At 43.6% G+C, this 16,057-nt stretch overlaps 1 protein-coding gene across 2 annotated transcripts in view; it reads left to right on the forward strand.

Annotated features, from left to right (window-relative positions):
• The window catches only part of cdh4 (cadherin 4, type 1, R-cadherin (retinal)), a 262,025-nt gene that overhangs the window by 213,417 nt on the left and 32,551 nt on the right, over positions 1-16,057 (forward strand). For both annotated transcript variants that reach the window (XM_074612648.1, XM_074612732.1), the window contains exons 8-9: positions 3,769-3,941; positions 15,747-15,884. In XM_074612648.1, coding sequence (XP_074468749.1) covers positions 3,769-3,941; positions 15,747-15,884 — 311 coding nt within the window. The remainder of the gene's footprint in view (positions 1-3,768; positions 3,942-15,746; positions 15,885-16,057) is intronic.

Genomic DNA, 16,057 nt, shown 5'->3' on the forward strand with positions numbered 1-16,057 from the left:
AAAACAAAAAGAAAGTCTGGTATCTGTGGCCGTCACAGGACTGTAATAAACCTATCGACCGGGCTACCTGCCTATCTGCCTGCATGCGCGCTCTCTGCTCGTGCGCTCATTGCGCATCATCGGAGTCTTCCACAAGCTTCCTGCTAGCTTGACAGCTGTGAGTACTAACAATAGTCATGTTCGCCGTTCACATCCATCATGTTTACATTCATAATGATGATTTGGGGGAAGTAGCTTTGGAGGGAGACCTGAAGCGACGGACTGTCAGTGTTACCGACTTGGCAACTTTCTCTCTAGATTAAGGAACTGTTGGAGCTGCTAGCTACTTTCGTTGGAAAACAGTTGCTGCTTGGTTTTTTCAGTTGGATCATTTTTTTAAATGTAGTGGACTCTTGCTAAGTTCTCAAGATCACCCACCCTGCTTTTAACTACTCCAAGTCCAAGCTGTGACAACCGCCGGGAGCCACAAAAGATATTATACAAATGTTTTCTCAAGTTAAGTAGTTCTCTCTAGTAGAGTGAGATGCTAACACTACTGCTCATCTGAAATAACTTCCGTGTAGTTACTCTATTGCCTTTCTGTGTGACTGGAGTCTTGTGCAGGTTCAGCTGTTTGCCCTTCACCCTGGCACAGCCTTCACCTCCCTGTGTCCCTGAACAAGAGTAAGCATGTAGAGGTCCTCCTCAGGCATGCTGATCGAGGTAAAAGGTGCATTTGATCTGGCCTTCGATGAATGTTGCCTTTTTCTGACTCTTAGTGGCTTTTTTTTTAATGGTTTGAATGTAGTGGGCTCAATTAGAGGCTCTTGTGTGTGTCCTCTTCATCACCTTCTCTAAGATTCACCCAGTTTCAACCTTTTCTCTTACCTCTCGACCTCTACTACTCTCCTTCTATCTACTGTACGCCGGCCACTCTTTCAACCTCTATCTTCCCTCCGCTGATGAGAGTTATTATCCTCTTACACCGTCCATCCCCTGCCCTCTCACTCCCTGACTTCCCCTTGTGCTCTTAGTGGCCTTTATAAACCTTCACCTCTATTCTCGTCTTCACTTTTCCTCTCTGCGATTTCCTCCTCTGCTTCCTATCTTTACATCTGTGTGTGTCTATTACCCTGTTACTGCTCTATCTGTCTATCTTTAATCCATCTTCCTCTGTTTCCTCCATCTTCCCTCTAATTGGGAGGCAGATGTTGACTCTGACTGACTAATGTTTTCGGCAGCGGATAGACCTCACCGGTGATCTCGAGTCACGTGAGCGAAATGGCCAACAATATGCGCGCCCGCCACAAGTTAAATTTTCAGCTCCAGCGATTTTGGCAGAAAAGCAATTAGGATTTGGAATTAGTGTTCAAATTAAAGAGGAATTAAGCAGGCTCGGAGATTAACCCTTTCAGGCATGGCCACCCCTCCTTGGATCTAAAAGCGCACCATCATCATATTATCGCCGAATCCTCCTCATTGAAATGAAAGGCGGCGGCGATGATATGTGAATCAACATGGTGTCCTCTCCCTCCCTACGGGACTGGAAAAGGTTGATTATATATTGACGCTGTCCTCGGTGGAATAGACGTAATTGTTTTTCTCCTCCCTGTCTTTCCTTGGACTCTTTTCTTTTCCTGGCTGGACAAAGTGACAAATCCTGCTTTGAAACTTAATGACGTTTGAAATAGAATTCGAGGCTACAATTATCCTGTCCATACAGGCTGTCACAGGAATGATGGTGCCATCTAGACCCAATTATGAGAATAGAGACACCTGTAACTGCTCAGAGCCACAGGGGACCTCCGAATCTGCCACCAGTACACTCCTGCTGAAGCAAAACTTTCTTCTGCCGCACATTAAAACATACAAGCTGTGTTTTTTGATGACTTACTCTGATTGCTTGGGATAAGGGCTGTCAATCGATTAGAATATTTGATCACAATTAATTGTATGATTGTCCATAGTTAATCGTGATTAATCACACATTTTTTTATCTGTTCAAAATGTACCTTAAAGGGAGATTTGTCAAGTATTTAATACTCTTATCAACATGGGAGTAGGCAAATGTGCTGCTTTATGCAAATATATGTATATTTTTACTATTGGAAATCAATTAACAACACAAAACAATGACAAATGACAGTGTGCTGACTTGACTATAACTTGCCCCAAACTGCATGTGATAATCATAAAGAGGGCATGTCTGTAAAGGAGAGACTCGTTTTCATTTTCATTCACATATCTTGAGGTCAGAGGTCAAGGGACCCCTTTGAAAATGGACATAGTATGACATGGTTGGTACCACGGGTTTTCTAGTTTCATATGATGTCAGTATCTTCACTCTAGCTTTAAAACGGAGCAGTTACAACCTAAAAATCGTTAATGTGTTAAAGAAATGCATTAGTTAGTATCACATTAACTTTGACAGCCCCACTTTTGATGTGATAATTGAACATTGTTGGTTTCGTGCCTGCTCAGCATGGCACCCACCACCCACCGTTATGCCCACTGAGGTAACCAGAGCGCTTATGCATCAGCTGCTGAGACACTTCTTGGTGCCCACTAACATGAAAACGGTGGTATGTTTTTAAATTTTTATCAAAATTACAACATGTAGGCGTTGTAATTACCACTCTCTTCCTTTTCTCTGTTTCCCTCGTCGGCTTTTTTTATACTTCAGCAGCTCCTATGTCCTTGTCTCCCTCCTTTTAAGTTTTTCTCTACTTACAGTGTCTTCTCATTCAAGCATGTTAGTGCTCCAGCCGTCTCTTCTCTCTCTGTTGTCCCCATCCTGCGAGCTGACAGGATTTTTTCCGTCTGCAGCAGCAGCAGCCTGTAAATAGCTGCCTGATGGAAAGTGACATTTTCACAGAACCCTGTGAGAGAGGCGAGGTGATCTCTCCTCTTTCCAGCACAAAGTGCTCCTAATTGCCCGGTCGCATTTGTGAGCCCAGCTGACAAACTCGTGCAAATCAATAATTCTGCTCGGGGAAGATGCGAGGACACGGGGGCCTCTCACCCTGATACGTGCTGTGAAGACATGCACATGCATACAGATGCACACATGTACCTGTGAGTAAACGCAGACATACGTACACTCTTCACCCACCCACCCACCCACACACACACACACACACTCCCTCCGCCTCGCCACTGCTGTGCTGTCTGCCCTCAATGGCAGTGTTTATCCGTGATTCTAAGACAAATAGGGAGAGAGCATCGGAGCATTAAGGGCGGCCACGGTGCCGCTGAAGGCTGAAATAATGGATGGTGGAAATGGAAGAAGACCCGGCGCTGCTCATTACTAAATGGACTCTGCAGAGGTGGAAACTTTGCCGCACTAGCTTTGCTATATACAGATGACAGACCAGCACAGCTTGAAATGGGGGCTTATTTAACAAATTTGTTTGTGTTTTTGTACTCTGCTCCGTAATAGCTCTCGCTCTAAAAGTTGAGAGAATGTCACAGCATTTCGTAAAGTCTGATTGACTTGTTCCTAGTTCATAAATGGTTTGTTTTCTTCTGAGTTTTCTCTGAGCCCTCTTCCTCCTCTTTGATATTTCCTACAAATTCTTAGACGGAGACCTTCATTATGCTATACGTGTTTTCAGAATGTATGCGTGCAAAGGACCTTGAAAAGCACATCTTTGTATTTTAATGAATGCCGCCCGCTGGGTTTTCCGTCTTGCTTTTTTCCCCAACGTGACCAACGTGCAGATGATGTGCGTCATCTACTTTTTCTACCTCACTCTGAGTCTACCTGGCTAACCAGCTTTCTCTCCACAGGCTCGTCTGTGATGCAGGTGACGGCGACCGACTCGGACGACTCCACCACGGCTAACGGCATGGTGCGCTACCGCATCCTCTCCCAGACCCCTCACAGCCCCATCCCCAACATGTTCACCATCAACAGCGAGACCGGAGACATTGTTACCGTGGCGGCCGGCCTGGACAGAGAGGTCAGTGTCAGCTGCATGCATTGTGTCCCTGCTACTCTCACCATTTAATCATTTTGCGTCTTATTTGTGTCCACCGGGCCATAAGAATCAATTCAGTGATGTCGATGATGTCATATTATGATTCTCTTGGCCCTCAACGGTTTGGTTGATAAATCCAGAGGTTAAAGTAGGCCAGATCAGATCAGAGCAGAGTTTTTAAAAAACTTTGAACCATAGTATGTAAGAAGTTGATGTAGTTGCCTTGACGTCATCCTTTAGATTGTGGGCTGCCGATTTGAAGACTCAAGTTTGTCATATTTGCCGTTGCCACCTTGTTTTTTTGCAACCAGAAGTGACACAAGAGGGTGGAGCTAAGTACAACCGAATGCTGAATAGGACATTTTTAGGTGACCAAAACGTTTCAATTAACTTTAATGAACTGAAAACACACTGAAAGGATTAAAGTTGTAAGACGAAAACACGGACAACTCTCAAACCGGACAACGCCGTGGTAGCGACCTGTCAATCACAAGGAAGCCACGCCCTAAAGCATCCCTGCTTTATGGTCTATTTGACTCTAAATGGGACCATAATTTACTAAATGAACATCATGCTGTATTGAAGAAGACTTGAAACTAGCAATTGAGACCATAAACTCATGTTTACAATGTTTACTGAGGTAATAAATCAAGTGAGAAGTAGGCTCATTTTCTCATAGACTTCTATACAATCAGACTTCTTGTTGCAACCAGAGGAGTCGCCCCCTGCTGGCTGTTAGAGAGAATGCAAGTTGACGGCACTTCTGCATTGGCTTCACTTTTCAGAACTGGGGGTTGCCCACTGATTTGAACAGAGCGAGGCAAGCTGTTTCCACGTTTCCACTCTTTACGCTAAGCTAAGCTAAGCTTAATTTATCCTGGCTTCAGCTTCATACTGAACGGACAGATATGAGGGTTGTATCAATCTCTCATCTAAGTCCCAACAAGAAAAATGAATAAGTATATTTGAACTATTTCTTTAACCACTCAGCCACCAGAATGCTCATAGTCACTCTATTTCTGACTGACTTGATTTAATCTGATGGCCAGCTACCGACCTGCTCCCCTTGGGCCACCCACTAAAGAAAGAACCATATTATTTCACACAGCATTCTTGCAGAGACAAAATCCCACATCATGTGCACTCTCACACATAACACAGCTGTGCAGTGCTTCACAGCAGCTTGTGTCTCCATGAAAACGGCAAATCAATCAAATGCGGGTTATACAGGTGAGTTACCATAATAGATGCTTTGCAAGTCTTGGTTTTAAAGGGATAGTTCGGGTGGTTTGAAGTGGGATTGTATGAAGTACTGTATCTATAGTCAGTGTGTTACCTACAATAGATGACGGTCGGTATGCCCCCAGTTTGGAGAAGCAGACAGGAGTACCGGCACGGGATCAATATCAATCAATATCAGTTTAAGTGTACGCTATATTTAGAATATTTTCAGCACTTTATCTTGCCGTCACGCAGCCCTTTACGACGGGGAACTGAAATTAAATTGAAACTTATCTATGCTTTCTTCAAAGTTACCAGACTCTGTTTGTAACGACATTGTAGATAAGTTTCACTTTCAGTTCTCCGTCTGAAAATATACTAAATATAGCGTACACTTAAATTGATATTGATTTTTTTTTTTTTTAGATGAGCCTTTCTTTTAGGTGGCTAAAATAATTTTTTGCTACCGACCCCGTCCACAGCAGTACATTGCTTTGCTCCCGTGCCCGTCGTCTAATGTAGGTAATACACTGACTATGGATAAATACCTCCTACAACCCCACTTCAAAACACCCAAACTATCCCTTTAATGTGTTCATCTGGTCTGCCCACTTTGGCCATCGTTTAAAGGCAAAATATGCTATTTCCTGCAAAAACAACATCTAGACTGGTACAAACATAATCCCTCTGAATCATCACTTATGCCCCACTAAAAGTGTGTGGTGGTGTCTGTATCTGCAGAGACTCAGTCCTCTGCCTGTTTTTTCTCTTTTCATCCTATTTTGCTGTGTTTGGGACATTTCTGGGCTTCAGCAATAACGTTTAATTTCTCTGATTCGCCGCTTTGTATCTAACGCCACTCCCTCTCTTCATTCACTCTATAGCTCCCTCGACCATCACTGAGCTGACCACTGGCTCATTGAGCTGTGGAGGAGGGGGGCAACTTTGAATTCTGTGTGTTTACAAACCAACAAATGAAACATATTATACCTTTAACCCCCAAATACCTGGAGTTAATTACAATTCCCCAAATAAATCCTTAATTTCCCTAAATATTTGTCAGATAATGAACTGAAAATCGTATAAATAAAGGTCTTTTTTTCCACCATCCGTTTACCATCAGCTTGCTTTTTCCGGATGCATAATGCTATGAAATAGCGACCTGCTAATTCCAGGGCTTCCTGCCTCACAAATCCCAATTTCATCCCTGGATGTAACTAAACCGTAAAAAAAAAAAATCAGGATCACTTTCAGCAGCATTGTCGCTTTCAAAAATGTCAAATAAACCAAACCAAGCACAAAATGAATTCATTCGTTCCAGTCATTTTGTTATTGTGTAGAAATATAAATGACAGGCTAATATGTAATGTTTTTCTCCGTGCGTAGAGCAGGGCGGATATAATGGCCACGCAAATCCAGCGGCGCTCTGCTGACGAGGTCGCGGGAGCTCTCTCTTCATCGCCGTTTTTTCTCTCATCCACTGATGGTGTGTGTGACCGTTGCTTTCTGCAGCACCACCACACACATCCTATCTGCTCCATCTTCCATCTTATTCTACTAATGAGGAAGGTCACGCAGGGTCGACTTTTGTTTATCCCAGGATGCATCAGGTGACTGTTGGCAGTAGTGTTTCATGGTTGTTCATCCTGCAGCCTTTCTCTCTCACACACAAACCTTCTCTTATCTCTCTGTGGTGCAAGATTAAAAAAAAATACAACTGGCAGAACCAAGGAAACGTTGAAATTCATATGCCGTTATTATGAGGATAATCTCATCCTCATAACTTAGTTGGCTGATTTTACTACCAACATTAAGGCCCCGTTGAGTGTGTCTCATAATGTTTATATTCTGAGAAGTCCCGCTGGCCCCTCTCGGCACTAAACCCGGCCAGGCAACACTTTGGAAATTAAAACTGGATTTTACCAACAGTAAGGCGAGCGTATTTGGAAAATAATTACGGTTAAAATCTCAAGAACAAAACCAGGTTTTGATGACAGAAGGCTACAATACATCAATGCTCCTTCCTTATTCTTTTTTTTTTTACGGAGCTGGCATTGCATGATAGCTTCATACATTTGTGGGACAATATAAATGGGTCTAGAGAGTGTGAGCCAGCTCTGTGTCCCTGTTTCCAGCTTGGCCCAGGCGGCAGCGGTAGCAGCTGATGTGAGTGAGAGAAAGCTCATTAATCTGGACACATCAAGCCAGGCTCGGTCCCACCTGCCTCTGATCCTCCCACTAAAACTGGGACACACCTGGGAGTTCACCCACCTGCTGTCAAGGTCATCAACACAAACACACAAACACGCTCAGACACATGGGCACGTGTTCGCATACACCACTCCCATGCAGCCCTGTTTGTTGTTTGGCTGCGGTGAGGCTCACACAGACTGAGGAGGCAGATATGATGAAGGTGTCAAACTGGATCCAAAGCAACCAGAGTGCTGTATACACACGCGTAGGGCTGTGTATTGGCAAGAATCTGGCGATACGATACGTATCATAATACAGGGGTTACAATTCAATATATTGCAATATACTGCGACAATGTAAGCAAGGCGATATACTGTGAATTAAGAAAAGTATTTTTTTCATGCAATCATAACAGTGCGGGCTGCATTTGCATTTATCATAGTCCCTGTAGTAAACAAAAATCATTACGTCTGAATGATTTTGAAAAAATATCTAATTGCGATTATTTTGACTGATGTTGCAATTGCAATATAATTTGCGATATTAAAGGGTTTGATCATTTTTACATCATCATTCTCATTTTCGCTGGAAAAACATATTAAAATGATTTTCCTTTATTTAACCAGGTGGTCCCTTGAGATTAAAATATATTTTTCGAGGGAGACCTGGATCATGGTGTGATTTTATTTGGGGATCTGTACGAAACAATGTTTTCTTTAGTCTGTAGAATATGATGTGTAGGCCAGGACATCTCTGCAGCGCGACAATATTTAATTTAATTTCAGCTTTAAAGGTACAGTGTGTAGGATTTGGCAACATCTAGTGGTGTGGTTGCAGATTGCAATCAACTGAGTACCCCTCCGCTCACTCCTCCCTTTCCAAGACTGCAGTAAGGTGAGCCCTCGAGTGCAAAACTGTGGTAACGCCGTTCACCTCTCTCAGAGGTCATCCTCACCATAATAACACTACTTTAGGAGCAACGGAAGTCAGACGGCGGCTGGCGGTACCACGGTTTTGCACTCTGCAGCTCACATTACCGCAGTTTCACAAGTGAGTCAGAGAACTACGGTGGCCTTTAGGTAACGTAAAAACGTGAAAGGCTCTCTCTAGATCCAGTGTTTGGTTTATTCATTCCGGTCTACTGTAGAAACATGGTGGAGCAACATGGCGGACGCCGTGTAGAGGACCCGCTCCCTATGTAGATATGAAGGGTTCATTCTAAGCTAACGGAAAAACAATGATTCTTAGTTTCAAGTGATTATACACTTATTAAAACATAGTTATGAATATCATATTCCATTTCTGCTAATAGAGCCCCCAAATTGTTGCACACTGTCCCTTTAACTAATATTGCACTTCGGCCATATTGCATTCAATAAAATTTTGATTAGTTGTGCAGCCCTAAAAATCATTGCACTATTTGAGACGGCGCATATCTTTCAAATGAAACAAAATATTGACTGAGTGAATCTATGCATGTAAACTATTAATTAAAAATCAATGCAGTGTTTTTGAGAACCGCTACAGTATCACAAAACATAATATATACTTGATATTTTCGCCTACACATACCCCCACACATGCTGCTACACAAAAAACATGAATATTCATACTCTCTGTTTGGACACTGAACACCCCATAAACACCTTTGCAGCACATACTTTATATTCTCCTTCTCTTTCTCTCCCACTTTAGCTCAACCTCGTGTGTCTAATTAGAATATTCATGTGCTAATTAAGGGGTGAAGCTGGTTCTCTCGTGTTGAGGAGACCAGGGGGTACATGGAGGCTAGCCTGGTATCACTTACCTCTGACACCGCTGAATACCAATTATTCTCCCTCACTCACTCACCGCCTGCAACCCCCTCTCCTCCCCTGACCTCACATGCTTCCACTGTGTTACTGCCCACAAGCTAACAAGATGGGCTAAGGCGTATACATGTGTTTGACTCTATACATACATATACTAGTATAATATAGCTATATGTAAGTGGGTGTGGATTTATGTTTTGTATTTATATTGTACTGCATTTAAAAGGTTGGGGGGTGGAATTAAGATTGCAGTAGGTTAAGGTTTAAGTTAGTTTTGTGTATGTTTATTTGTACAGTGTATATGATGTACTGAAAATAGACTCGTCTGTCAGTCCACTGTGGAAGAACCACATTTCTAATGAAGTATGGTGCAGCAGGTAGCAGAGCGGGAGATGTCAGGGTGCCACAGCTGGCTTGGATGTTCTCCCTTTGTGCCCTCTCTCCATGGCTCCGGTTCCACTGGCAGGCAGCGCTGTTGTCTTTCATTACCCCAGGCTGTCTCAATCTCCCATGAGCCCTGGATTGGAAACGGGCTGGCGTGGCATGGTGTGGCGTGGCCCGGCGCCAGGCTGTCCACCAGGCTGGTGCCAGCTCTACGTTGGACTGTCTCGCTGACGATTAGGACATCGCCTGGACTGCCTCAAGGACATGAGTGCTCACAGCCTGGCTCTATTAGGATCTGCAGAGTCCCGACTGAATGCGGGCTGAGCGCAGGCATCCTAAACGGGTCTGAGGCTTTATTGTCTCAGAGACCCTGAGTTCTGTTAACTCGCCGCGTAGCACCAAAAGCTCCGGGAGCCAGACAAGCAATTGGAGGATTGTGAGCAGGTTGCTGAATGAGGAATATTGATGTGTGTAGGTGGATGTGAACTGCTTGTAGCAGACATTCAATCAAGAAAATATCCACTCAATATCCACCTTATTATGTGCACCTTGCTCGTATTGAATTGGATTGAATTGTTTCGTCTTCAGAAAAACCTGAATTGTTGCACTTAAACCCCTCTAGTTTAAATCTATGTTTTATCTGTCCTCTCTTGTAGATAATGCTTCTCTATTTTGGTCTAAGTCGGGTATTCATCTTCAAGAGCTCTCGGATAAATATTCACTACCAAAGCAACCTTTTCTACGAGTCCATTCTTTTGTCTGTTCTGTGGGTTTCCAGCTTTTCACATGGATAATCCCCCGATGACTTTTAGACACCAGCCTATTCTTGAAAGGACTTAATCTTATTTGTTTACAATAGAATTCCCTTAACACGTCCACAAATGTTGGACCCCATAAGGACCCTGTGGGAGGATGATCTAGGAGAGGAAATACCAAATGACCTATGGTTAGATATTTTCCATTGTATCAGCCCAAGACATTCCCTTATACATTACAAAAGCCTGCAGTGTATTCCAATCTAAACTCTATAACAATGTTTTCCTTTACATATGATCAATGTTAGTGTTTCCCTGCAGAGCTTATACACATATGTTGTCTATGTCATCCTACAGTAACTGCTGGACAGAACATTTTAACACTATATTAGATATTACTGGAGAAGCGGTTCTGCCAAATCCGTTTACAGCTTCATTTGGGATCTCTCCCATTCCCTCTCTTTCTATACCTACACGACATGTAGTCTATTTTGTTTAGCAAGATGATTGATGTTGATTAACTGGAAGTTCAAATACCCCCCTTTCATTCTAATTGGATTAAATACACTCTTTACGTACTTAAATTGGAAAAAGTTACTGTAGACTCACACCAAAAGGTTAATCCAATATGTTTTGGAAGGTGTGGCTGCTCCCTTTTTTGAAGATTACTTTTAGAGCTTTTTATTGCCCCTATTAGAGCAGCTGGAGAATGATAGGAAAGGGGAGAGAGAGAGAGGGGACGATGCGCAGCAAAGGGCCGCGAGTCGGAATCAAAACCGGGCCGCTGCCAAGGACTCCGCCTACATGGGGCTCTACTGGGTGAGCTAGAGGTCACCCCGTTGCTCCACTTTTTTAGCCATGTTAGCAGCACTTCACCCCCTTCACAGTGTGTTTTCAGTCCAGTAGAGTTAATTATAACCTTTTGGTCACCTAAAAATGTCTTATTCAGCGTTCGGTTGTACTGAGGTCCACCCTCTAGGGTCACTTTTGGTTGCAAAAAAACAAGATTGTGATGGCCAAAAATGCCGAACTCAAGGCTTTAAAACGGCAGTCCACAAACTTACACGGTGATTACATCCACTTCTTATATACAGTCTATGGTTTCAATATGTCAGAAGGGTTAACTTTCCACATAACCCATATTAGGAGATTTACAGGCCCTCTTTCTTCTCTCTAAGATGTCATTCGAGTGACTGTACAATCTGACATTTCATTCTTTCAGTTGGAACCAGCAAGTCTGGCAACATCATGTCCATCATGCTCATATTTTCTCAATCATGTCCTGTCCATTGTATCGTAATGCTCAGTTGGACAATGAACTAAACTTCTTGCCCAGTCTGCGTGCTTTATTCTAGCAGCTTTATTCATATGTGACTCACTGCCTTTATTTATCCAGCGTGTGACTCCGAGCCGTTTGCGTAAATGTGGAGGCGTATAGCTAATCAAGTGGATTCTGAGTTTATATCTCCGATTCATAGTACCTACGTATCTGAGTGACTGTCTCTACAATGGGATTCAGAGAAAAGCTTTCAGAGAGCGGTGTGACGGCTTGTGTTCTCTTCAAAACCAGCATTGAGCTGTTTGTGTCCTCAAACCAACCTGAGACACATCCCTGGGAGGGATGAAGATGGAGACAAAAACAGACTTCTCTGCATATCTTTGGTACAAACTGGGAAAAGATGTGGAAATAGAAAAATAATTGTGTAGACGTGAACCATCTTTACAGTTTTTCCACTCTGTACGTGTAACTGAACTGGATGAAAATCTGATGAAATGGAGTCGAATAGCGTCAAATCAGATTAAATTTAATTGAAGTGATCTGAGCTGAGCTGAACTGAGACTGTAGTGGAGGTCACTGCCACCGAGGGTCACTGAGGTAGAGAGAGAGTGGAGTCAGAAGAAGGAAGAAGGGAGCTGGTCTCTACAGTTTTAGCCACAAGCGCTGGCCCGTTTGAGACAGATTGTAAGTGACAAGCTAATGACTGTGGCTAGTAGGAGCCTGGCAGGCCGGAACTCAATCCACAAACGACACAAGTAAGAGCAAGTCTCTCCCTCTTTGAGTGGGCACGCCAAGCGAAAATGCAGCTCAGGTATAATTAATTCACCACTGTACGTGTTTCGGCAAAAAAAACACTCCTCTCCATTATCTTGTTCGACATCGCCTTACGTGTTCAGACCATTATTTCCCCCACTTTGTTCTTGCTAACAAAGTCTCACTGGAGAACAAGTCCATTTGCTTACCAGCCAGGTTTTTTTCCCACCTGCCCTGTCTGCTGCTCGGCTTCACTCGTCGAGGAAAGCTAACGTTGATAGCCTGAAGCCATTTCTTTCTCCAGTCTGCTGGATGGTAAACGACCTAATTTGGTCTGTGCGAGAAAAAAAAAAAGGGGATTGTGTTTTATTGGTGGTGGAGCTCTGTGTACAGGTGTTTCTGTGGCCTCTGATGGTTTTCAGCTTTCTCAGATTAAGTCCGGGAGGCTCAAGGCCCGTGGGGGGGAGGGGGGGGTAGTCTGGGCTGTTGCTGTTGGTCCTGATACAAGGGGCTTTACTTCCTGCCAGCGCTGGACTCTAATCTAACAGAGAGATTTTCTGTTCAGCACTTCTGTAGGACTCATTAGAGAGCCCTTTACTGGCTTGTTCGGGCAGCCACTTTTGGACAGCGGAGTGCGCTTGGCTCTGCTGTGTGTGTTCGCCGTGCTTGTGCACGTGTATGCCCGGTGCAGGAGTCCCACCTGTTCGGGCGGCAGCGGTTCATGTGTATGTGTGCACTAGAAGGGCCATAAACTCACTCTCAGATGAGTGATATAACCCTGCAGGATGGGACACATCAGCCACATCTCATACTGTGTGAGAGCTCCACCTGCTGGCTCAGCGCCACTCATTTCTCTTCACCTGACCAAAGAAAAAAAAAGGCGTCCATCAAAGCTGGAGCCTATTAGCCTTCCAAAGCCATCTGGTGCTATTTCTAGATTGATGTATGTGACGGGATCTAAATGAGCCTGCAGAGAGTCACATTCATTGGAGGCTCTATTTACTGAAGCGCTCTATGAGGGGAGATGGTATTGATATTTCATTATGAGTCTAATAAAGGGCAGCCAGTATTGAGTTTTCATTAATAGGGCTGGTTTGGTGCAGATTAACATGTCTGCGCCGCTCATAATGACTTGGAGAGATGCTAAACGACTCCAGCTGGGTGTTTTAACTGGCCTCAATGGTTTGACTGATCCAACAATCAGCTGCATCCTTCCCGAATGGGAAAAGCGAGAAAGGAGATATAGAGATACGCGGAGAGACAGACAGACAGATAGAGAACAGACAGGCGGAGAACACTGAGCGATCAGAAAGATAGCGAGAGATCAAAAGAAGCACAAATGTGAGTTAACAAAGAGAGCAGAATAAACCAGATGAGAAGAAAAAAAAAATCAAAGAAGAAAAAAGCAAAGAAGAAGAAGCCATCTGAGCAGGAGGCAATAACTCCCCCATCTATATATACAAGACCTTTGCCTGGGTTGCTTCCTCCAGGCAGTCCCTGACATCAGTGCCACTGGCTGTCAAGTCGTTAGAAAAGCGCAACCCACCGGGTGAATACGACGTAACTAGCCTAGTCGCAACAAACGGACATTAGGTCATCGATCGGACACATTGTGGATGCTTAACAAAGCAGCAGGCCCCCGTGTGCCGAACGCTGGCCTGTCCTTGACGTCCAGTCCGGCTCCCTGTCTTTGCTGTGACACAATGGAGGTTTGAGCCAAATGGATTAATAGGATGAGAAAGAGGCCACAAAGCAGTGAGGCTTATACTGTCATGATGGAAACACAGAGAGAGAGAGTGTCTTCTCTCCAGTGGTGAGTCTGGGGGCCGACTGAACTTTCAGCACCATGGACAGCACAACGATGCTGGACTGTGGACGTCTCTCTGCCTCTGTGTTTTGTGTCTAAACAAAGCCTAGTGCTTGATGGTGTCTCTCGTCATGGCTGGCGCTGTAATATTGCAGCACACTCTGGGGCGACTCCCCCTCACTATAACTGGACTAAATAAGGCCCATTCACCTCCCGGTATTATCTGCTGCACTGTGGCGCATCTTAAAGTGGCGGCGCCTCCATTAAAATGAGTGATGATCCTGGTCAGTTCCCACAGCGGAAAGCCAAGACTTTTAGGCAATAATGGATGAGCCACATCAGTGCTCCCTCCCTGCTACTTTGTGTGTGTCTGCTCATGTGTGTGTGTGTGTGTGTGTGTGTGTGTGTGTGTGTGTGTGTGTGTGTGTGTGTCTGTTCATGTGTGTGTGTCTGTGTCTGTGCTGTTTATCTGCTATTTAGAAAATAAGGTTTCTAAGTAACAGACTCTAGTTGTTCCAGTAAGTGATTATAAAGAAGGAAAGATGTGTTGATGCATTCACTTATTCATTCATTCATAGGCCTCGTCAGTGGTGTAGTGGTTGTCGATAAGGTGGGTGTACTACTAGGTAGAGATGGATAGGTTGCAGAGGAAGAAGTGGGAATACGCTCCTATATATTCCAATGGCATTTTGGCTGATAAACCGCCAGAAAAAGAGGTAGTTTTTACTCTGTATACCCGCATATAACATCCACTACACTACACTACACCACTGGGCCTCATGCAGCAACATGCGCTTAAATTTCTCATAATTTTCTGTTAAGAGAAACAACAAGAGAAGTCAACTCCAGATGCATCAAACGTTATTAACCATCCAGATCTGCTATTGACCAGGTGTGCTGGATGATGAATCCCACTTGATCATAAATTGGAGGCGTGTGGTTGATTGTTTATTATTAGTATAGGTAACGCCCCTGAAACACTATATAAGGGTAGATGTTGCTGGCACATGCCCAAGAATTGGAGAGATGTCACCAAAAAAAGGCTGTAAGAAGAAGAACTTCATCAGTAGTGAAATTGAGCTACTTTTAAATAAAGTAAATTCTCTTCTCTGATTGAAAGGAAAGTCAAAAACAAAGGGCAGTATGTACGCCATTCAGAAGCTGAACACACATCATATCGTCCAACAGTTTTTATAGTGGGATCAATGGACCAATAGTATTTCTTTAGCCCACACATTTAATAATCCAATCATTTTAATTATTCTAAAACATAATAATCTAAATTTGATTATATGATATTAATGCTTTTTTCTTTCCTTGTGTTGGACAAACAATTTGTGGACTATCTTGGTCAGAGTGCTCGTAAAAGGTTATTTTATCTAAGCGAAGAGCAAAAATAAGAACAAATTGTGGATACCAACAGAAATAAGAGGAAATGTGTTTTTATATTGCTTCCTGCATGAAGCCCACTATGTCATTGTTACATGGCAAAAATGTGTTTTTGCTGATTGAGTCCTGTGTCCAGGTTTGTTGCAGTATTTGATAAACCAATCCCTGAGTGTGTTTTCTGCTTCTTTTTTACAGAAAGTGTCCCAGTACACCATCATCGTCCAGGCCACTGACATGGAGGGCAACCTGAACTTTGGCTTGTCCAACACGGCCACGGCCCTCATCAGCATCACCGACATCAACGACAATCCCCCAGAGCTGACAGTCAGAACGGTGAGTCCTGAACTTTGTTTCTCCTCGTCAAGATCAGCAGCCTCCTCCTGGTTCACTCATTTGGTGGCTGTCATGACCATTTATTTAACAGCTCCTTATTAAACATTAGAGAGTGGCTGTATTTTCATCAACTTGTTGTGTGCTATAAATATATTATTTTAAGATATTTTGGG

Source organism: Sebastes fasciatus, chromosome 1, assembly GCF_043250625.1.
Source record: "Sebastes fasciatus isolate fSebFas1 chromosome 1, fSebFas1.pri, whole genome shotgun sequence".
NCBI classification, from domain to species: domain Eukaryota; kingdom Metazoa; phylum Chordata; class Actinopteri; order Perciformes; family Sebastidae; genus Sebastes; species Sebastes fasciatus.